The 23055-nt window shown below is 42.5% G+C and overlaps 1 protein-coding gene and 1 long non-coding RNA gene across 7 annotated transcripts in view; one reads left to right on the plus strand and one right to left on the minus strand.

The window, feature by feature from the left end:
- Positions 1-7380, minus strand: part of LOC138846476 (uncharacterized) — a 28573-nt gene extending 21193 nt beyond the window's left edge. The window contains exon 1 of one of the 2 annotated variants that reach the window (XR_011383989.2): positions 7254-7380. This is a non-coding gene — a long non-coding RNA (uncharacterized LOC138846476). Of the gene's footprint in view, positions 1-6681; positions 6891-7253 lie in introns of those variants that run through there. The other variant, XR_016224787.1, reaches the window with a different exon arrangement.
- ZNF260 (zinc finger protein 260) lies at positions 7248-21896 on the plus strand. 5 transcript variants are annotated; one of them, XM_089319296.1, is made up of 3 exons: positions 7264-7387; positions 8659-8815; positions 16916-21896. In XM_089319296.1, exon 3 carries the CDS (start codon positions 17376-17378, stop codon positions 18612-18614), a length of 1239 nt encoding a protein of 412 aa, XP_089175422.1. In that variant the 5' UTR covers positions 7264-7387; positions 8659-8815; positions 16916-17375; the 3' UTR covers positions 18615-21896. The 5 variants fall into 5 exon arrangements, with proteins under 5 accessions (XP_069918463.2, XP_089175422.1, XP_089175425.1 ...); XM_089319297.1 differs by having other exon boundaries at positions 7341-7387; positions 8667-8815; XM_089319298.1 differs by having other exon boundaries at positions 7341-7387; positions 8707-8815.
- The last annotated feature ends 1159 nt before the right edge of the window (positions 21897-23055 follow it).

The raw sequence follows: 23055 nt of genomic DNA on the forward strand, positions 1-23055 counted from the left end.
TTTTTGGACAGGCAGAGTAGACAGTGAGAGAAAGAGAAACAGAGAGAAAGGTCTTCCTTTTTCCCTTGGTTCACCCCCCAATGGCTGCTGCGGCCGGCATGCTGCGCTGATCCGAAGCCAGAAGCCAGGTGCTTCTCCTGGTCTCCCATGTAGGTGCAGGGCCCCAGGACTTGGGCCATCCTCCACTGCCTTTCCGGGCCACAGCAGAGGGCTGGACAGGAAGAGGAGCTATCGGGACAGAATGTGGTGCCCCAGCAGGGACTAGAACACGGTGTGCCGGCGCTGTAGGTGGAGGATTAGCCTATTGAACTGCAGCACTGGCCAAGATCCAGTATTATCATGTGTGAATAGTTTTTAAAATTGATGTTTTCTTAGGGAAATTATTACTGTAGCATCTTATTGTACAGTCTTGCTCCAATTAAGACAGAGTGGCTAAGTGGATTTATAAAAAAAGATATATGGAAAAAGATATTCCATAAGATATTTCATGTACATGGGAATAGGAACTAAAAAAAAGCAGCAGGGGCAGTCATTTGGTGCATCAGTTAATTTACCATTTGTGGCACCTGAATGTCATATCACAGTGCACAGTTCAAGGCTGGGTTACTCTGCTTCTGATACAGCCTCCTGCGAATGCACATGCTAGAGACAGCACTGACAGCTCAAGGACTTGAGGCCCTGCCACCCATGCAGGAGACCCAGATTGAGTTCTGGACTCTTGGCTTTGGACTGGTCCAGCCCTTGGCTATCATGGGCATTTGGGAGAGTGAACCACTGGATGGAAGATCTCTGTCTCTGTCTCTGTCTGTCTCTCTTTCTGCCCTTCAAATAAAATGTAAAAAAAACCAACTTAAATGGTTTTAAAAGCAAGGCAGAAGTAGCTATACTTAGAGATATCAAATCAAAGGTATCAAGAGATAAATGAGGTCATTTACATAATGATAAAAGGGCCAATATTACAATATACAGCAATTGTAAATATATATTCACCAAATCTAAGCACACTTTAAAAATAACTGATTTGGGCCGGCACGGTGGCGCAGTGGGTTAACGCCCTGGCCTGAAGTGCTGGCATCCCATATGGGCGCTCCTATTCCAATCCAGCTCTCTGCTATGGCCTGGGAAAGCAGTAGAGAATGGCTCAAGTCCTTGGGCCCCTGCACTCATGTGGGAGATCTGGAAGAAGCTCCTGGCTCCTGGCTTCGGATCGGCGCTTGCGGCCATCTAGGGAGTGAATCATCGGACAGAAGACTCTCTCTGCCTCTCCTCTCTCTGTGTAACTCTGACTTTAAAATAAATAAATAAAATCTTTTTAAAAAAATAACTGATTGAAGAGAGAAAGACAAATACAGTAGGAGGACTTATATAAATACCCCCCATTTTAGCAATGAACAGATGATTAAGCAGGAAATCAATGATGAAACATTGGATTTCAACTACTGGAGCCAAATGGGCCTAACATATTTGGAGAACAGTCCAACCAATGGCTGCAGAATTCATATTGTCCTCATCTGTATATGAAACATTCCACAGGACAGATTGTTTGAGATATGATAGGTTACAAAACACATTTTAGCAAAATCAAAAAAATTGAAACCATATCAACTATCAGTTTTTTTACAACAATAGAATAAAACTAGAAGTGAACAAAAGGAGGCACTTTGGAAACTACAAATGTATGGAAATTAAATGTTCTAAGGGAAGTTTATAGTATTAACAATCTACTTCTGGCGCTGTGGCTCACTTGGTTAATCTTCCGCCTGCAGTGCCAGCATCCCATATGTGCACCGGGTTCTAGTCCCGGTTGCTCCTCTTCCAGTCCAGCTCCTTGCTGTGGTGGAGGGCAGTGGAGGATGGCCCAAGTGCTTGGGCACCTGCACCCACATGGGAGAACAGGAGGAAGCACCTGGCTCCTGGCTTCGGATCAGTGCAGCGTGCTGGCCGTAGCGGCCATTTGGGGGGTGAACCAACAGAAGGAAGACCTTTTTCTCTGTCTCTCTCCCTCACTAACTCTATCTGTAAAATTTAAAAAAAAAAAAATCTCAAATAACCTAATGTTGCATCTCAACGAACCAGAAACACAAGATTAACCCCAAAATTAGTAAAATGAAAGAAGACTAGAGTCCCCAGAAAAAAACCTAAAAAATTTTTTTAAAAATCCAAAATATTAGGCCGGCGCCGCGGCTCACTAGGCTAATCCTCCGCCTTGCGGCGCCGGCACACCAGGTTCTAGTCCTGGTCGGGGCGCCGGATTCTGTCCCAGTTGCCCCTCTTCCAGGCCAGCTCTCTGCTGTGGCCAGGGAGGGCAGTGGAGGATGGCCCAAGTGCTTGGGCCCTTCACCCCATGGGAGACCAGGATAAGCACCTGGCTCCTGCCATCGGATCAGCGCGGTGCGCCAGTCGCAGCGGCCATTGGAGGGTGAACCAACGGCAAAGGAAGACTTTTCTCTCTCTCTCTCTCACTGTCCACTCTGCCTGTCAAATAAAAAAAAAATCCAAAATAGTAATAAACAGGTTTTGAACATACAAGCTTGAAAAACTTTTAGCCAGACTAAGAAAATGATTTAAAAAAATAAAATAATAGATGAAAAAGGAGACATTAAAAATGGTACCCCAGGCTGTTCTGTCTGTGCACGGGCAATAAACCTTTTCCCTTACTCAGGTGTTTGGTGTGTTCTGTGGTGGCCTTTCCTTACTCAGATCCAGGCTCTCCCATCGACATTGCTCTACCTGAGCTCTGTTGGGATCCTGGATTTCTGCCAATCACAAAACTCACCCCCGGACCTCTTCCTTCACCACCGAACGCTCTGTCATCTTCATCCACACACCGGCCCTCCAAATTCTGAGGTAAGACGTGGAAAGGGAAATTCTCATGGCGATTACTACTACGGGTTGTGGTTCTACTCTCTCGTCAAGTCCTGGTACTGGGCACCACAACCTCTATGGACACTATGTCCGGGCAACAGTGGGCATGGGGGATGACTCAACCTCCTGTTTCCCTCCTAGGGGGTAAGCCCTGGGCTCCAGTGGGCGCTTGGGTGATGACCCCTGCCCTCTGTTCCCATATCCTCTAGTCAGATGGCCGGGATCTGCCAGTCCGACTCTACGTGCAGTCACCATGGGAACTTCTTCATCCAGTGTTCTGTCTGATCCTCCTCTTGGTTGTCTCCTACCTTGACAACCTGTTAAAACAGCAAGTTTAACCCCAACATTTTGGGATCTCTACCACTTCTTTGAGAGTTCGGAATAGTGAAAGGAGATTTCCTAAGACCTAGTCTCCCAGTACAGGCTGCTGTTCTCTCTGTGCACGATGAGGCAGCCTGTCAGGTGTCCCCCACTCAACAATACACCTTTTCCCTTAAAAAAAAAAAAAAAAACAAAAAACAAAAAACTGGTACCCCAGATATACAAAAGATTGTAAGAAAGTTCTGTGAATGATTATATGCCAATAAATTGGATAACTTGGAAGAACTGATAACTTCCTGGGCACATATAACCCACCAAGAATCAATCAAGAATAAACAAAATGTAAAAAACACAAAAATGAGTAATGAGATTGAGGCAGTGATAAATCTTACATCAGTGGGGCCAGCGCTATGGCGCAGCAGGTCAACGCCCTGGCCTGAGTGCCGGCATCCCATATGGGTGCTGGTTCAAGTCCCAGCTGCTCCACTTCCGATCCTGCTCTCTGCTATGGCCTGGGAAAGCGGTATAAAATGGTCCAAGTCCTGGGGCCCTGCACCCGTGTGGGAGACCCGGAAGAAGCTCCTGGCTCCTGGCTTCCAATCATCTCAGCTCTAGCCATTGTGGTCATTTGGGGAGTGAACCAGCGGATGGAAGACACTCCCTCTCTCTCTCACTGTCTCTCTGGCTCTACCTCACTCTGTAACTCTGTCTTTCAAATAAATAAAGTAAATCTTTTAAAAAAATCTTACGTCAAAAAAAAAAAACAAAAAACATTTCCAGGATGGCAAAGTGATGTAGTATGTACTGTGCAGCAGTGATGGCTATACTGCTAAATTCTACAGAACATTTAAAGAAGTAATACTGGGGCGAGCCTTGTAGCATAACGGGTTAAGCTGCTGCCTGCAATGCCAGAATTCCAGTTTCCTGGCTGCTCTACTTCTGATCCAGCTCTTGTAACAGCCTGGGAAAGCAGTGGAGGATGGCCCAATTGCACCCACATGGGAGACCTGGAAGAAGCTCCTGGCTCCTAGCTCCTAGCTCCTAGCTCCTAGCTCCTAGCTTCAGTCTGGCCCAGACCCAGCCATTGTGGCTATCTGGGGTGTAAAACAGTAGCTGGAAGAATCTCTCTAACTCTGACTTTCAAATATTTAATTTTTTTTTCAAGAAAAGCTGTTCTTTGTGTAGCACCATATCCCCACTTCACACAGGAGTGGGAAAAGGAGTCAAAAGAACAAATGCCCACTAAGTCTGTGTCATGCTCCATGTCCACACCTTCAACGAACTGTCAGAGAAGCCCAGTCTAACAACTTTTGCTTATGTCTATAGGGGAACTTAGGACATACAGAGCTTTTTGTCTTTTTTTTTTTTTTTTGAGGTAGACACAGTGCTCCTTCAAAGGAAATTGGATTTTTATAGCAGGAAAGGAGAGAAATATGAGCTTTGGGTTAGCTTCACATGTGGAAAAACAGTATCTTATATTTAAGATATTCTCAGATACACATGTATACACATAGTATGTCTAAGTATATGTATATATAGACATATATGTGTATCCATATATGTGCATACAAAATCCATATATGTGCATACAAAATTTTGTGTATACAAAATCATAATAATATTCACCCCAAATGAATGGAACCATTTGCCATATTAATAAAAGAAATTGAGGGAGTACAAGGAACATATTTCCAAAGAGAAAGAGTACATTCTAGGTTACTTGATAGGTCTTTGTTAGATATTTGCCAAGAAAAAAAATGATGTCATGAAAAAAATAAACCATTTCAGGAGCAAAGAAAACACGGCACCTTACACCTGGCTTTTAGATGTCACAGCAATTACTTCGTCTTTCTCTCAGGACTTCTCAGTCTCCCTCTCTCAAAATATTTATTTAGGAGGTGGGCAGGTGAGGGCAGAGGGACAGTGATTACATTACAACGTTGGTTTACTCTCCAAAAAGCCACAACAGCAGGGCTGGGCCAGGCCGAGGTCAGAAGCCAGGAAGTCCATTTGGGTCTCCCACCTGCGTGGCAGGGCTCTAGTACATGAGCCTACATCTACCATTTCATGCCTTGCTTCCTAGATGCCCAAGAGGAGTAGCTGGGACTCCTACCAGCCTATTACGGTGTGCGGCCACCCCCGCGGCTGCTTGACCGGAGGCACCACGCCAAGTCTCTTGAAGGACAGATGAGTGCTTACTCTGCTTGCCCCTCCCCTGCCACAGGAGGGCTATCAGAGGATCCTGGGGCTGCCCTCTCGATGTGTCATAGAAGGGTGCCCCTTTTGATCGCCACACGCTGAATATGTGCATCAGATTATCACACTGCACCCACAAATACATGGTTAAATTTTTAAAGTGTCCCCTTTACTCTCTAGGGGCTGAAATATCTTGTGCCTCTAGAAGTGGCTATATGGGGGGCCGGTGCTGTGGCGCAGTTGGTTAAGGCCCTAGCCTGCAGCCCCGGCATCCCATATGGGCACTGGTTGGAGTCCCAGCTGCTTCACTTCCAATCCAGCTCTCTGCTATGGCCTGGGAAAGCAGTAGAAGATGGCCCACGTCTTTGGGCCCCTGCACCTGTATGGGTGACCCGGAGGAAACTCCTGGCTCCTGGCTTCAGATTGGTGCAGCTCTGGCCGTTGTGGTCATTTGGGGAGTGAGTCAGTGGAATGGAAGACCTCTCTCTCTCTGGCTCTACCTCGCTCTGTAACTCTGGCTTTCAAATAAATAAAATGGTTCTTAAAAAAGTGGCTGGGGCTGGCGCTGTGGCACAGTAGGCATCCCATATGGGCGCCAGTTCTAGTCCTGGCTGCTCCTCTTCCAATCCAGCTTTCTGCTGTGTCCTGGGAAAGCAGTAGAAGATGGCTCAAGTCCTTGGGCCCCTGCACCCACGTGGGAGACCCAGAAGGTCCTGGCTCCTGGCTTCAGAGCGGCACAGCTCCGGCTGTTGTGGCCATTTGAGGAGTGAACCAATGGAAGGAAGACCTTTCTCTCTGTCTCTCCCTCTCACTGTCTGTAACTCTACCTCTCAAATAAATAAATAAAATCTTTAAAAAAGTGGCTATATGTGACAGTATTAGTCACAGGTAAGACAGTCACACAGTGCTGCAGTCACACATCAAACACCCGCCTCCAAGTCACAACTTTATTCTCAAGCACCCCGGCCTCCATTCTCCGTACAGTTCTGCACACAGTCACAATCCCTACGGGGACACAGATTCATAGTCACAGTCACAAAGCTCCCTACACCGGCACACATACAGGAAAAACAGTCACAGCGTGACCAATCACACCGACCACAGGGACACACAGCCACATTCACAGGAACAGCCAAAGCACACTCGCACACGCAGCGTCTCACACAGTCCCACATTAACAACATACCACAGGGACTCGCAGCTTAACGCTCCCCACACCCGCACACATTGTGTGTATGCAATCACATACACACAACGCTGGGACATACAACCACACAATCACACAGTTTCACAACCGACCTTCTCATCCTGTTTTGCCCAGAGATTTAACTCTTAAAGCCTTGCCCCTGACTCTGAACTCTTCACTTTCACTGGATCTTGTCAGTCTATAGTTGTCTGACGGAATGATTCAGAGACCCGGGTCCAGGACAGCTCTCTTCAGAACCGCTATCCACGCAGCGCCCGATGCCCTCTGGGAAATGTAGTTCACAGCCGCCGCCGCAGTGAACAAGATGGTGTCTGGCCTGAGCCGCTCAGAGGGATTGTCCCGCCCCTTCGACCCCGCCTCCCGTAACCAAACCTCTCCTGGAAGTCACCTGGGGATCTTGGCCTAGCATCCATCTCCACCGTGGCTCCTATATAAAGACACGTCAGTGATTGAGCTGAGCTTAGCACACCCAACCCCCGTTCCTGAGGTAAACACAGAGAGTTAACATAGTTCGGAGACTCGCCTACGTGCACTCCTGTGCCCACCAGTGAAACATTCCCACAAGCTCTAGCAGAGGAGGAAGAAAAAAAAAGCGCGAAAGCCTGACTGGAACCACTGATCCTTCTGGGAAATGTAGTCCACAATAAAAAAGTGGGGGACTGACCAAGATCGGCTGAATGCGGTCTGATTCCCCAGCCCAAGCCTGGCGGCGCCCAGGAGACCTCTGGGAATGATCGGCCTCCAGCGGAGTGCGCAGGCGCGGATTCTCCTGCTCGCCATGGTCGTCTTTGTCTGCTGGTGAGTGTCGATTTGACTCCGTGGTACCTGGGATTCTGGGTCCCGAACCGGGCCAGTCAGTCTGTAGGGGAGGACTCGCGGCGCCGGCGTCTGGGCTGGGGAGGCTGACGTAGAGGATTCGCCCCCTATGACGTATGGTGTGCAGAGCTCGTGTGGATGGGGGAAGGGGACGCGAGGAGACGGGGGTTCGCAGGTGGGTGAGCGACGGTGTCAGGCGTGTTTGGGTTGTAGAGATAGTGAGAAACTCGTTCCGAGTTAGTGAGGGAGGCGGTCGTAACCTGTCAGCCTCACTGTTCTCATCTAACCATAGTAAGGATGCGGTGTTCTGGAGAATAAGCGAACAGCTAAGGAATTGAGTGGATACGTAATTTTAAAAGGGACTTATGTAACAGCAGGCCCAGCGTAGAGCAGGAAGCGAAATCAAGATGACTTTTTTAAGAAAGATTTCCGAAAAGCTTACCTTGCTGCCCAGACTCATCGTAGGCGTTGATTTCTCTTAAGGCTTGAGAGAAACTGGTGGGGCTGCTTGGAGAAGCTGTCACCTGAGGAGTCGCTTGACGAGTGCTGTCCGCTAGAGCAGACAGCACACAGTTGGGCAGCAAATTGTCCTAGCTTTGGGGCACAGAAGTCAAGAGACCTATTTATTTAAAGACCCCGTTATCACTGAGCCTGGTGATGTGACTTCTGATCTGTCTAGCTTGTCCCCAGACCCAATGGCTTTTAACTTTCTTCTATTTAGAAACACACTTCAAATATTTTGTCACACTTTTTTTTTTTTTTTTAAGATTTCTTTACTTAAAAGGGAGAGTTACACAGACAGAGAAGCAGAAAGATATCTTTGGTTCACTGATTCACTCCCCAAATGGCCACAATGGCCAGGACTGGAACTCCATCCAGGTCTTCCAAGTGGGGAGTAGGGGGTCCAAGCACTTGGATCCTCTTCCACTGCTTCCCAGGCACATTAGCAGGGAGCTGGAATGGAAATGGAGCAACTGGGACTCAAACCGGCACCCATTTGGGATGTTGGTGGTGCAGGCCTTGGCTTAACCTGCTGTACCACAATGCTGGCACCCACACTTATTCTTCACATATTTTTCTATAAATCGAAAAAGTGAAGGACCAGGATACAAAAATTCATATAGAAACAGTTTTTGCGGTATCCAAAAAACAATTGGTAGAAGTTATAAAGAAGATGGGATTTTTATTTCTGGTTGTCCCTAACTATTGGTGCTCCTCCATTTCTGGCCTTGATCATCTGTTTCCACCCTGAGTAATCAAGAGCAACAACTTCCCACTCCCTGTGGCTTCATCCGACCCAGATGCGCGGCACAGTTCTGTTTGGATTGGAGGCTTGTCCTGACCTCTGGATGCCCACGTTCAGATGCATAGCAGACGGCTCTGCCTGAAAGTCGCACAGGAACTTCAAAGGTTTTATGTCCCGAGTGTCACACTTGTAGCTGCTCTTCCTGCTGTCTGCCTCCATTCACTCTCCCTCTGCTACCTGTTTCAGCAGTTCATAGCGTTGTCCAGCCAGGTTCTAAAGCTCTTCTATCTGAGTGAGAGAAGACCCTGTGAGGAAGTTTGACTCTATGAATTGTCAAACCCCATTACAAATTGCAAACCACGTTTTCGTCATTAGACACAAGAAATCATAAATATATACTTGCTGAATCAATGATTGAGCGTATAATTATAGAACTCTTGTTGTGATTAATCTCTCCTAGAGTAATATAACCTGGTTAGAGTATTAAGCCTCTAAAAGATTTTTTCTTCCCTAAGATTTATTTTATTTTGAAAATCAGAATTACTGACAATGAGAGACAGACATCTTCCATTCACTGTATCACTCCCCAGGTGGCCGCAACAGCCAGCACTTAGCCAGGCTGAATGTAGGGGCCAGGAGCTTCGTTTAGGTCTCCCCCACAGGTGGCAGGAGCCTAAACATTTGGGCCCTCTTCTGCTGCTTTTTCCAGGCCATTAGCAGGGAGCTGGCTCAGAAGTGGAACGGCTGGGATACAAACTGGTGCTCATGGGATGCTGGTATTGCAGACGGTAGCTTTACCCATTACGCCTCAATACTAGCCCTGGCCTCTAAAAGTTTTAAGAGCTCTGATTTATGAATACTCTCAGAAAATATTACCCTATATATTTTTTCCATTTTGCTTGAGGTCGATAACTTTACATTTATGAAAACAATGTTGTTACTGGAAAATGCTGTACAAAAATTTGACTTCAATCAGTAGCGATGTCACAAGAGATACTTGCTCAAAGGAACCTGTAGCAGAACTCTGTCAACTCAGTCTCCTGATTTCTCTATGTAATCTAAATTCAGAAAATAAGGGACCCTCTGTTTCCCATTTCTGTAATGTGTGGAACTTTTATTTATTTTTAGCTTTCACCTATTTATTATTTAGTGTGTATATATGTGTATGTGCATGTATGTGTGTGTAGCCTTTAAATCACATACTGGGGGCCAGCACTATGGTATAGCAGGCGGAGGATTAGCCTAGTGAGCCACAGTGCCAGCCTATATGTTCTTGTACTTTAAGGATTTTCTTTCTTGGTTTGAGAGATTTCTCAGTTACTAACATGTTTTTGTCTCATGGATTTTTCTATGTATTTATGAGTATTCTCTTGTTTTGTCTTGTGTGTTCTGTTTATTTTCAGCATATCTGATACTCAGTTTTAGATATATATCTTGTATATATACAGTTTAGTTGATTTTGCCATACTAGTAGTTGATAAATGTAGGTATGCATCAAAATCATGTCAAATACATGATACTTGGGTACTACCCTTGGATCTTTTAATTCAGGAGGTTGGGGGGGGGTTCAGAATTTTCTGTGTGAGTCTATCATAGTCCTTTTTTTCTAATAGTTAAGTTCTTATTTATTGGCATGGATATGTTTGGGAATGGTTCTCTAATGTATTTATGTTATGCATTCTGTTTTAAATTTTGCCTCATCTTTTTTTTTTTTTTTTTTATCTTTTTAGGTTATTAGGTTGTTTGGTTTTAAATATATCTTTCCTTAAAATTTGGAAGGTTTATTTTAGCTTCTCTGTGGTGCCTTTATAGTCATAACTTTTTCTAGTTTTATCCTTATTTGTTAGACAATATCAGTTTACTCCTCACTAAGGCTAATGGAGACTTTAATATGTTTTTAGTATCCCTCTTCTCTCTATAATGATTATGATTATTATTCTAGCTTTAAAAATGATCCATTATACTCCTCTTCCATTTCTCTCACATATATGACATTCATTGTACCTTTGCTTTTTATTCTTCTATCAAGGTCCTTTCCCTTATTTAACCTTAAACTTCACTTTTATTAAAATATCTTGATGTACTGGTGTTATGGCACAGTAGGTTAAGCCAATGCCTGCGATGCTGGCATCACATGTGAGTGCTGGTTCGAGTCCCAGCTGTTCCACCTCCCATCCAGCTCAGGCCTGGCCCAACGCTGGCCATTTGGAGAGTAAACCAGCAGATGTAAGCTCTCTCGCTCACTCTCTTGTTCTCTTTCTCTGTGTCTCTGCCTGTAACTCTGCCTTTCAAATAAACAAATAAATCTTTTAAAAATAAATAAATAAAATTAAAATCTCTCTGTTGCTTATAGGTCAGTCTCTATAAGCAATGAGCTCTAGTTCCATATCACAGCTACTGGGGAAACTCGGATCTTAAGTGTATACCACCTCTATTTTTCATTTTGAAGATATATATTGAAACTCACTGAGAGAAAAGACGGACTTTTTATCCTTCTGTCTACAGTCTTGAGCAGAAACAAGGGGATCATTAAATAATTCATTATTGTTTTACAGCTATAGTTTAGAAGGATTTCTTTTTTCAGCTTTATTGAGGTATGAATTGCATAATATAAAAGCACCTCCTTTAAGTAAATTATTTGATTAATTTTGCTGATTGTATATAATCATTACAACTAACACCAGTCAAGATATGGAGCTGTGTTTTGAAGTGGATATATACCATTTGTTATTACCACCAGCAGTGAAATGAGAGAGTTGTAATTACCTCACCTTTTTCACACTTGGGTGGGCATTCCTTTTAACTTCACCATTGTATTTTTAAGATTTATTTATTTATTTATCTAAAAGAGTTACACAAAGAGAGAAGGAGAGGCAGAGAGAGAGAGAGAGAGAGAGAGGTCTTCCATCTGCTGCTTCACTCCCAACTGGCCACAATGGTTGGAGCTGCTCCAATTCGAAGCCAGGAGCCAGGAGTTTCTTCCAGGTCTCCCACATGGGTGCAGGGGCCCAAGGGCTTGGGACATAGCAGTGAGCTGGATTGGAAGTGGAACAGCTGAGACTCGAACTGGTGCCCATATGGTATGCTGGCACTGCAGGCGGTGGCTTTACCCGCTACACCACAGCTCCAGCCCCATATGCATTTTCATAATTACTTGTTTAGGTGAATTTCTTTTAATATACTTAGTGGCCATTCTTATATCTTATTTTTAAAAATGCCTATCCATTTTTTTGACCATTTTAGAAAAATTGGGCTTTTAATTTTTTTATTATTGAATTTTAAGAGTTCTATGTCTGTAGTAGATATGGCATTTTTATCAGCTTTTCCATCTGTGCATGCCTGTTGTTTTTTTTTTTTTAAGATTTATTTATTTATTTGAAAGAATTTGAGAAAGAAGGAGAGGCAAAGAGAGAGAGAGGTCTTTGATCCGCTGGTTCACTCCCAATTGGCCACAACGGCCAGAGCTGTGCCGATCCGAAGCCAGGAGCCGGGAGTTTCTTCCAGGTCTCCCACATGGGTGCAGGGATTTGGGCCATCTTCTGCTTTGCCAGGCCACAGCAGAGAGCTGGATCGGAAGTGGAGCAGCCAGGACTGCAGGCAGCGGCTTTGCCCCCTGTGCCACAGTGCCGGCCCCATGCCTGTTGTTTTAACTTGTGGAATTTTTCTGTTTTTTTTTTTTTTTTTTTTTTAATTTATTTTTTATTTTTATTAGAGAGCTCCCCCTATCAGCTTGTTTACTCTTCAGATGACTAAGATGGCTGGTGCTGGGCTAAGGTTGAAACCAGGAGCCAGGAACTCAATCTAGGTCTCCCACATGAGTGACAGGAACCCATTCACTTGAGCCATCACTGCCGCCTCCCAGGGTCTGCATTAGCAGGAAGCTGGAGTCAGGAGCTAGAGGCAGGTATTGAACCTAAGCAAGCATTAATATGGACCGTAGATTTTGTTTAGTTTTGTTTTGAATTTTAGAGCACAGAAAGAGATAAAGAAATCTGTGATCTATATGGTTTACTTCCCATATGTCTTCAACTGCCAGGACTGGACCAGGCCAGTGCTGCAAGCTTGGACCACTGACCCAGTCTGGGTTTCCCACACTGGTGGCACTACTACTTGAGCCATCACCTGCTGCATTCCAGGGGGCACATTAAAAGGAAACAAATTGAGAGCAGAGCCAGGGCTCAAATCTAGGCACTCTAATATTGGATGTGGGCATCCCAAGCAGCGTATTAACTGCTAGGCCAAATGCGTGCCTCATATGGCATCTTAAATATGAGGCCAAATACCTGCCATTGTGATCTGTATTTTTTTTTAAAGATTTTATTTATTTATTTGATAGAGTTACAGAAAGAGAGAGAGACAGAAAGGTTTTCCATCTGCTGATTCACTCCACCAGTGGCTGCAATGGTTGGAGCTGGGCTGGTCAGAAGCCAGGAGCCAGGAGCTTCTTCCAGGTCTCCCATGTGGGTGCAGGAGCCCAAGCTCCTGCCATCTCCCACTGCTTTCCCAGGCCATAAGTAGACAGCTGTATCGGAAGAGGAGCAGCTGGGACACAAACCTACAGTACCCATGTGGAATGCCGGTGCCACAGATGGAGACTTAGCATACTACGTCACAGTGCCGGCCTGTGTTTTTTGTTTTTTTTTTTTTTTTTTAAGATTTATTTATTTTTATTTGAAAGTCACATGTACACAGAGAGGGGAGAGGCAGAGAGAGAGAGAGAGAGAGAGAGAGGGAGGTCTTCTATCTGCTGGTTCACTCCCCAGATGGCCACAACGCCAGAGCTGTGCCGACCTGAAGCCAGGAGCCAGGAGCTTCTTCCAGGTCTCCCATGCGGGTGCAGGGGCCATGAACTTCGGCCATCCTATACTGCTTTCCCAGGCCATAGCAGAGAGCTAGATCAGAAGTGGAGCAGCTGGGTCTTGAGCCAGTGCCCATATGGGATGCCAGCACTGGAGGCAGTGGCTTTACCCCCTATGCCACAGCACCGGCCCCCCCTAACTGTTTTTGAAGAGTATTAGTTTTTACTTTTGATGAAGTCTACCATTTTTTCTTTTATGTTAATAGTGTTAGCACTCTAGTCATTTTGAGTGAGGTTTGGTTATGATATGTAGAAGGGTTGAGGCATTTTTTTCTAATTATGGAGGTTATAAATTAACAGCATATTACTAAAGTCATTTCTGGCAATGACTTATAAGAAAATGAGGATGTTAAAATTATTAATATTAAGAGGGCTTAGCCGGTACCGCGGCTCACTAGGCTAATCCTCTGCCTTGCGGCGCCGGCACACCAAGTTCTCGTCCCAGTAGGGGCGCCGGATTCTGTCCCAGTTGCTCCTCTTCCAGGCCAGCTCTCTGCTGTGGCCAGGAAGGCAGTGGAGGATGGCCCAAGTGCTTGGGTCCCTGCACCCCATGGGAGACCAGGAGAAGCACCTGGCTCCTGCCTTAGGATCAGCGCGATGCGCCGGCCGCAGCGCGCTGGTCGCGGCGGCCATTGGAGGGTGAACCAACGGCAAAGGAAGACCTTTCTCTCTGTCTCTCTCTCTCTCACTGTCCACTCTGCCTGTCAAAGAAAAAAAAATATTAAGAGGGCTTTATCAGGATAATATTGAAGATTTCCAGCTAATGGATGGAAAACAAATGTGTTAGAGCTAAAAAAAGGACTCTGCAGAAGAGAGGAAGTTGGGTTCCAGTGTATCAGTCCCAATAAAAGCAGACAGACAAATAAGTGAAAGCTGAAACTGATGATAATGATAGTTTTTATATTCACCTCAAGCACATATAGAACTACCTTATTCCTGAGGCCAGCATTGTGGCACAGGTTAGGCTGCTGTTTATGATGACAGTACCCCATAGTGCTAGCTACTCAGCTTTTGGTCCAGCTCCCGCCAATGTACCTGGCAAGGCAGCAGAAGATGGCCCAAATACTTGGGCCTGCCACCCACACCAGAGATCCAGATGGAGTTCTTGGCTCCTGGCTTCAGCCTGACCCAGACCTGGGTGTTGTAGGCTTTTGGGAAGTGAACCAGGGGATGGTAGATCTCTGTCTTTCCCACTATCACTCTGTCTTTCAAATAAATAAATCTTTAAAACAAAACAAACAACAAACACCCTTACTACAAATAACAACATGTTAGCTTGTCGGGCAATAGTATACTGCACTGCACATTACTATTCAATGTACATTATCCCAGCATCATATTTATATATAGGTATTTTCAAGTCTTGGTCATTTAAATATAGTACATTTCTCAAAATAAACAAGCTAGGTCTAGAAAATAGTTTTATGTGTGTATTTCTTAAATTACATGTCAATTATGTATATAATCTTTTGTTAAGTTTAACATTTAGTAAAAGCAACTTTTTTAAAAAAAGATTTACTGTATTTGAAAGGCAGAGCTACAGAGAGAGAGATCTTCCATCCACTGGTTCATTCCCCAAATGGCTGCAATGGCCAGGGCTGGGCCAGGCTGCAGCCAGGAGCTTCATCTAGTCTCCCATGTGGGTGGTATGGGTGTAAACACATGGGCCATCTTCCACTGCTTTCCCAAGCACATTAGCAAGGAGTTGGATTAGAAGTAGAACAGCTGGGAAGTGAACTGGCACCCATATGAAATGCCTGTGTCACAGGTGGTGGTATAACCCACTACACCACAACACTGGCCCCTAGAGGTAACTTTTGCACTAAACTTTGTTTTTTGTTTTTTGTTTTTTGTTTTTTTTTTTTCACTATTTAAAAATATTTTCAGATGCTTTAATTGTTCACGTGTTACTATTCTCAAAAGAACTCTTAGGGTCAGTGCCATGGCTCACTTTGCCTGCGGCGCCAGCATCCCATAAGGGCGCCGGGTTCTAGTCCCGGTTGCTCCACTTCTATTCCAGTTCTCTGCTGTGGCCCCGGAGGGCAGTGGAGGATGGCCCATGTGCTTGGGCCCCTGCACCCGCATGGGAGACCAGGAGGAAGCACCTGGCTCCTGGCTTCAGATTGGCACAGTGCCGGCCATGGCGGCCATTTGGGGAGTGAACCAACAGAAGGAAGACCTTTCTCTGTTTCTCTCTTTGTCTATAACTCTACCTGTCAAATAAATTAAAAAAAAAAAAAAAACCTCTTACAAATATTTATTTTAAAGTTTCCATAAGTGATATATTTATTGCTCAATTTAAGCTTTTATAGTTGTGTTATATGTAGGATAATGGGGCATAATGGGCTAACATTCAGGTACTAGAAAAAATGTTAGAATCTGTGTGCATCGTGGAGGTTTGTAAAACTGGGTTTCACTGTAGCAGTCTGGAATCTATTTCTTTTATATGACTTAATGTTAATTGTTGTAGGTATTCTCATGGGCTTGTCATCTTTTCTGTAAAGAAACCTATTGTCTCGCACTGAGAAACCACCAGTGTTCTTGGAGTTCAGCAGTAGAAAGGGGTTGGGTCCTTATGCTATATAAATATAAACTACTATAAACTACACATCGCCTTCCTTTCATTGTGGCACTCTCATCTACTTCGTCTGTCATCACTAATTTGGAGCTTCTCATTTGTACTTTGTCTTGATGGTCAACTTCCCATTTCCTTCCAGTCAGGAAAGTTGGAGGTATCCTTTCACAGCCATTTTTATAAGCCACACCTTCTACTCTTGCCCAGTCTTTCTGGTTATAGAACTTTTCTGTTAACATCTGTGTCACAAATTACCTTGTTTCTGGATGATACCCTCTTCTGCTGGTTTTTTATTTAAGCCACTCAGTTTTATTATTAACTTGTAGTCCTTTATTTGCTAGCCTTCCTTGATTTCCCGATTCTGCCCAGTTTTTAGTAGTATATACCTCCTTTCACACTTTTACTGTCATTTTAGTGGAGCTTCAGGACCTTGTTTAGATTGCTCTAGCCATTTTATTTCATATTACTTATCATCATAGGCTCACTTAATCTTATGTATGTTTCCTTCATCCAGTTTGTTGCCTCTTACTTTTTTTTCTTATTTTACTGGTTTATGAAATTTTTAAATGGTTGTATTTAAAAGTAGTTAAAACTACATATACCTATCAGTGTTATTTGTATTTGAGCTTTCTTTTATACAAAGAGACTAGATTTAAAGAGTCTATTTTATATTAGTACATTTCTGAAGTTTTATTATTAATAGTGGGAAAATTCCCAGATGTTATAGTGATGTTGATTGTAATGATAAATTATTTCACTGGATGCTTGCTACATGTCAGGAGCTACATATTTACTCATTTTCAATGATGATTCTTTTGTGTTTCCTTTTAGAAGAAGCCTGGGAAGTTTGTAAACAGATAAAGATGCAACATAAAAAACTTGTGAATTAAGTCCGATCTTTCTCAGTGAAATATAGACTGAGGAAAACTGTAAAAACATAGGAAACAGGAATGCATTTCCTCCGAGCACAGATATTGATTCTTCAAGCCTTCTGCATATAGGACTCAGTTCAAGAGAGTTGGGAACATCATTTATACATAATTTATCTTCAAATCTAAGAGAAGCTTTGAGAAAGCCACTAAGAATATAAAGAGAATGTGATATTTCATCCATTTTCATAATGATCTCATCTCTGGGATATCAGTCTGAAAAATGTCTTATATCATAAATTCAAGATTATTAGATACCTGAGAGTTAACATTAGAAACTTTAAGTGAATGTGGAAAAGGTATCATCCTTGTCACATCTTAACATTATAGTAGGGAATTCTCCTCGGAGAAAATCCCTACACATGATCGGAATGTTGGAAAACCTTCAGCCTGAATCAGATCTCCTTCAACATGATCAGATTCATACTGGAGAAAAACCTTATGAATGTGATGAATGCAGAAAAACCTTTAGCCTGAAGCAAAACCTCACAGAGCATATGAAGATGCATACTGGAGAGAAAGCGCATGAATGTACTGAATGTGGTAAAGTGTTCTCTCGGGTTTCATCTCTTACTGTGCATTTGAAAAGTCATACAGGGAAGAAATCCTATAAATGTAATAAATGTGGAAAAGCCTTCAGCCAGAAGGGAAACTTACTTTCTCATCAGAAACATCATACCGGAGAGAAACCTTGTGAATATGGGAAGGCTTCTATTCAGGTGCCGAACCTCGTTAGGCATCAGAGAAATTATGCAGGAAACAAACCTCATGCATGTAAGGAATGTGGGAAAACCTTTAATGGCAAATCATATCTCACTGAGCATGAGAAAATTCATACTGGAGAGAAACCATTTGAATGTAGTCAATGTGGAAGAGCCTTCAGCCAGAAGCAATACCTCATTAAACATCAGAACATTCATAGTGGAAAGAAACCCTTCAAATGTAATGAGTGTGGAAAAGCCTTTAGCCAGAAGGAAAACCTCATTATCCACCAGAGAATCCATACTGGAGAGAAACCTTATGAATGTAAAGGGTGTGGGAAAGCTTTCATTCAGAAATCAAGCCTCATTAGACACCAGAGAAGTCATACTGGAGAGAAACCCTATACATGTAAAGAATGTGGGAAAGCCTTCAGTGGCAAATCAAATCTCACTGAGCATGAAAAAATTCATATTGGAGAGAAACCCTATAAGTGTAATGAATGTGGAACAATCTTTAGGCAGAAGCAGTATCTCATTAAACATCACAATATTCATACAGGAGAGAAACCCTATGAATGCAATAAATGTGGAAAAGCCTTCTCTCGAATCACATCACTTATTGTACATGTGAGAATTCACACAGGTGATAAACCTTACGAATGTAAAATCTGTGGGAAAGCCTTCTGTCAAAGCTCATCTCTTACTGTACATATGAGAAGCCATACGGGTGAGAAGCCCTATGGTTGTAATGAATGTGGGAAAGCCTTTTCTCAGTTCTCAACCCTTGCTCTACATATGAGAATCCACACTGGTGAAAAGCCTTATCAGTGTAGTGAGTGTGGGAAAGCTTTCAGCCAGAAGTCACACCACATTCGACACCAGAGAATTCATACTCAGTAAGGCTCTATGAGTGCCGTGGATTTAGGAAGAATGACTATAGGAAATTGTTCAGCAGCAACTCAAAACCTTAAAAACAGCATGTTTAATAAGTATCACAGTATAATGAAAATCTGTGTACTCAGAACTCCCACAACAAACATTATGAATGCTATACTTGGAGGCGCATTCTCAGTGAAGTTAGTTTTCAGTCATGGATGGAAGGCCTTCCAACCTGTTCTGGAAGGCCACCAATGCATTAAGACAAAGAAATAGAAGAATTTGAAATTATCATTTTTGTTATATGCTTTGTTACATGTATAACTTGTAGAAATATCAAAATTATGTTGAGGTAGTCATGGAAAATTGAGATTGAGACAGAATGTTGAATCCAGAAACACGCATGGATTTATGGGTAATTTTCAAGTGATAGATTTGTATCCCAGTGGTGGGGAAATCATGGATAATTATTAAAATAGTCTCAGGGTGATAATTGACTTCATATGGAAAAATAGATCTCTTTGATCTTATAGTAAGATATTGATTTGTAATGAATTCCATAAGTATTGAAGGCTAGAATGCAAAGAAGCAGAACCTATTAGAATTTTAGAGAATGTTTTGTAAACCTTGAAGCAGTAAAATTGATTCCAGAATACCTAGCAGTTTCATTCAAGTCTATATATTTACCCAAGAAACTGCCATATGTACACAGGGAGTCAAGTTGCAGTCTGTTTATTGCAGCATGAAATATGGTAGCCCACATTTGGAAACAAAGGTCTGTCCTTTGTGAAATAGAGTCATGCAGTCAAATGCTCCATCATTTAGGTACAACAAATATTTGTATTAACAACAAAAGATAGGGAAAATAATGTAGAATTAGAAGAATCATGAAATGGTTAATATGTTGTAGTAACACTTATGTGAATTTGAGTAAAATCAACACTAAACAAGCCTAGTACCAAGCATTGATTATGGATAAGCACTTTTATGTAAAGCTATAAAGAATGAATTGAAGGATACACCCTCAGTTCCCAAAAGTGATTGCCTGCAGAAAGAAGGGATGGAAGGGAAATGGGACCAAGCATGGCAGTTAAAGGATACTTCAGTATACTTGTTTTGTCCCTAAATACATGTCTCATTAAGAAGAAAGGTTCCAAGTTAATGTAACAAAATATTAGTTTCTGGGTTGTGGTTAAAGTATGCATTCACTCTATCATTTCTGCTATTTCTTTTGTAAACATGAAAATTTAAAAGGTAGCTAGCTGTAGGAGGAAGCTGTACCTGAAGTAGATATTACAGTAGTGCCTCTTATTTACTGGAGATTGGTTTTAAGACCCCCAGTAGGTAATCTGAACCTGCAGGTAGTACTGAACCTTATATATATAAACAAGTATGCTATGTGTTTTCCTGTATACCTACTTACAAATTAAAGCTAAGGACAGAAAGAGATGAACAGCAGTAACTTACCATAGATAGGGGCAACCTCAGCATGATTGCTTTTTCCTTTTCTTAAGTTGAGAGCTTTTATTTTTTCACTTGAAGGAAGCACTTTACATCTGCTCTTTGGCATATCCAAATTGCTAGCGGAACCACTGTTGTGCTTCAGGGCTGTTATTAAGTAAAATAAAGGTTATGGAATTGATGTTGTATGGTACTGGTAAGTGACATGGGCAGGCAGCATGTACAGTACAGCATGGATATGCTGGTCAAGGGGATGATCCCTGTGCTGGGGGATGAAGCAGGATTCTGTGTGATTTCATCATGCTACACAAAATGACACAGTTTAAAAAGTGTAAGGAATTCTGTAATTTTCCATTTAATATTTTTGAGCCAGGTGGACCATACATAAAACCTATCAGTGTGAAAGCTATGGACAGGTACAGGGCATGTGGGACTACTGCATAATGGACTCATAGTCTCAGTCAGATGTTAATATTTTACAGAAAACAGCCCTTTATCCATAGGTTTTGCATCTCTGGATTCAACCAATCATGGCTAAAAATAGCCAAAAATTGCATCTGAAATGAACATGTACTGACCTTTTTTCTCTTGTTCTTATTCCCTCAACAGTAAGCAACTATTTACATAGCATTCAAATGTATTAGGTACTGACAAGCATTCCAGAGATAAAGTATATGAGAGAATATGGCATCGGTTACAGGCAAATAGTATGCCATTTTATATAAATGACTTGAGCATCCATGGATTGTAGAATGGAGTGTGTGGAACCAGTTCCCTATGGTATCAAGGGATGACTGTATTGCTAAAATCATATCTTTACCAATAAAATATGAAATGAAACAATATTTTTAAGTTGGAGAGACAAATGCAGTTATTTCTGTTTATTACCATTATGTCACTTCAGAATACATGATTTTGCAACAGGTTGGGTGGATCACAGAAGTAAGGATCATACTGCTGGTGCTGAATTGGAGAATTCATAATTGATTTTATAACCAGTGTTGGCATTAAGAAATTGACATTTTTAAAATGAGGAAACTGTCACCCAGAAGGTTTTCTATAAGCTACTGAATAAAATGCCAACTCTTGGATTTTAGCTTCAATTTTAACCTGCAGACCATTTTCCTCTACTCTGCCAGATATCAATTGCTACCCCCCCCCTTGTTTGTTTCATTGTGGGAAATGGTGCTGAAAAGGTAGATCTCAGACCTAAACTTTGTTCTCTTCATGAGAAGTTTTGCCTACTTGATTCCTTTAAAAAAATATATATAGAAAGCTATTAGTACTGTTTTTGAATAGTGATTAAAGATGAATATACAGCATTTAGCCTTAAGATTGATTGCAAATGTATTAATTTGTTTTAAACTCAGTAGTGAAATGTTAATGTATGAATAGCACTGCACTGCTTGTTACTAGCATGTTTGAAAGTTGCTCTTCAGATAAGAGTGAAAAAGGCAAGGGATAATTTTGTGAGGTAATATACTCAAGTAACAACATATGAGGCTAAACTATCCTGTTTTCTTACCTTCCTCATGTTGATTTCATTAGGCATTTCTTCATATTTCTTAATTGTTCTGCCCATGAAGCAATCACCAGACCAATTAGGAGCTCTACTAGAGACCAAATTAGAATGAAAATCTTTTGGTGCCTTATGTTGGCCAGGGTCCTGGACCCAGAAACAAGAATGGTTGTGATAGTCAAGTGGAATAAAATAAGAAATTGCTATATAATGTTCTGTGATACTGTATATTGTAAATTTATTTAGCCACCACCTTTTGATTCATTGTTGCTCATTTGCTACCATAAATAAAGCTACAATAAATATCTATGTAATTGGCCCTTAAAGTTACAGTTGTTTTTGTTCCTGTGGAATAGATTATAAGGAAGAGATTACTGTGTCAAAAGACACTTGCTTTTTCAAATTTTTAGTGGATGTTGTCATTTCCAAGAGAGTACTAACTCTAGCCTTGCAGTAGATAGTATTATCCAATTATACTTAAATTTATGCATTAATGAGTATAAACCACTTGCCTCTGGATTTGCTTTTTGAGTTTTTACATTGTTTGTCCATATTCCTTTAGAACTGTTTATCTTTTTGCCAATTTTGATGACCTCTTCATATATTAGACATTAGGAATTGGTCTAGTTTTTGTCATAATGAATTTTCCATTGAAAAGTTTAAATTCTATGCAAACAAATATGTATTAAGTTTCTCTGCTTCTGGATTGGTTTAAAATATTTTTGCTCTAGATTGCACTTGTGATTTCATCTTGCAAATTGTTTACTATTTGCTTTTTCAGTGTATAAATATTTAAACCATCTAACATTTAACATCATATAAATGAAGCTTCATTTTTGGCCAGTGCCACGGCTCACTAGGCTAATCCTCCGCCTGTGGCGCCAGCACCCCAGGTTCTAATCCCGGTTGGGGCACCGGATTCTGTCCCGGTTGCTCTTCTTCCAGTCCAGCTCTCTGCTGTGGCCCGGGAAGGCAGTGGAGGATGGCCCAACTGCTTGGGCCCTGCACCTGCATGGGAGACCAGGAGGAAGCACCTGGCTCCTGGCTTTGGATCAGTGCAGGGCACCGCCCGTGGCGGCCATTTTGGGGGTGAACCAATGGAAAGGAAGACCTTTCTCTCTCTCTCTCTCTCTCTCTCTCTCTTTCTCTCTCACTGTCTCTGCCTGTCAAAAAAAAAAATGAAGCTTCATTTTTAATTTCTTCCAACTGGGTTTCCAGTTTTAAGCATTATTAAAATAACCCATCAGTTGTTGAGCGGCCTGTTACAGCTCTGACACAAGGCTGCATGCCCACCAACAACAATCACAGGTTTGGATGGCAAGCAAACAAACAGAATAGAGAAGACTGTACCCCAGCACCAGGTTTATTAACTTTACCAGGGCAAGAAAACACCTTCATGGCCTTTTCATCAGTCCTGCCAATGCTCAAGGAGGCATAGCCTCCAGGTCCCTAGCACCACGTGGGGGAGAGTGTGGTTCAGCTCAG

This window comes from Oryctolagus cuniculus, chromosome 18 (genome assembly GCF_051225735.1).
Source record: "Oryctolagus cuniculus isolate XC-2025 breed Fujian yellow rabbit chromosome 18, ASM5122573v1, whole genome shotgun sequence".
Classification (NCBI taxonomy): Eukaryota; Metazoa; Chordata; class Mammalia; order Lagomorpha; family Leporidae; genus Oryctolagus; species Oryctolagus cuniculus.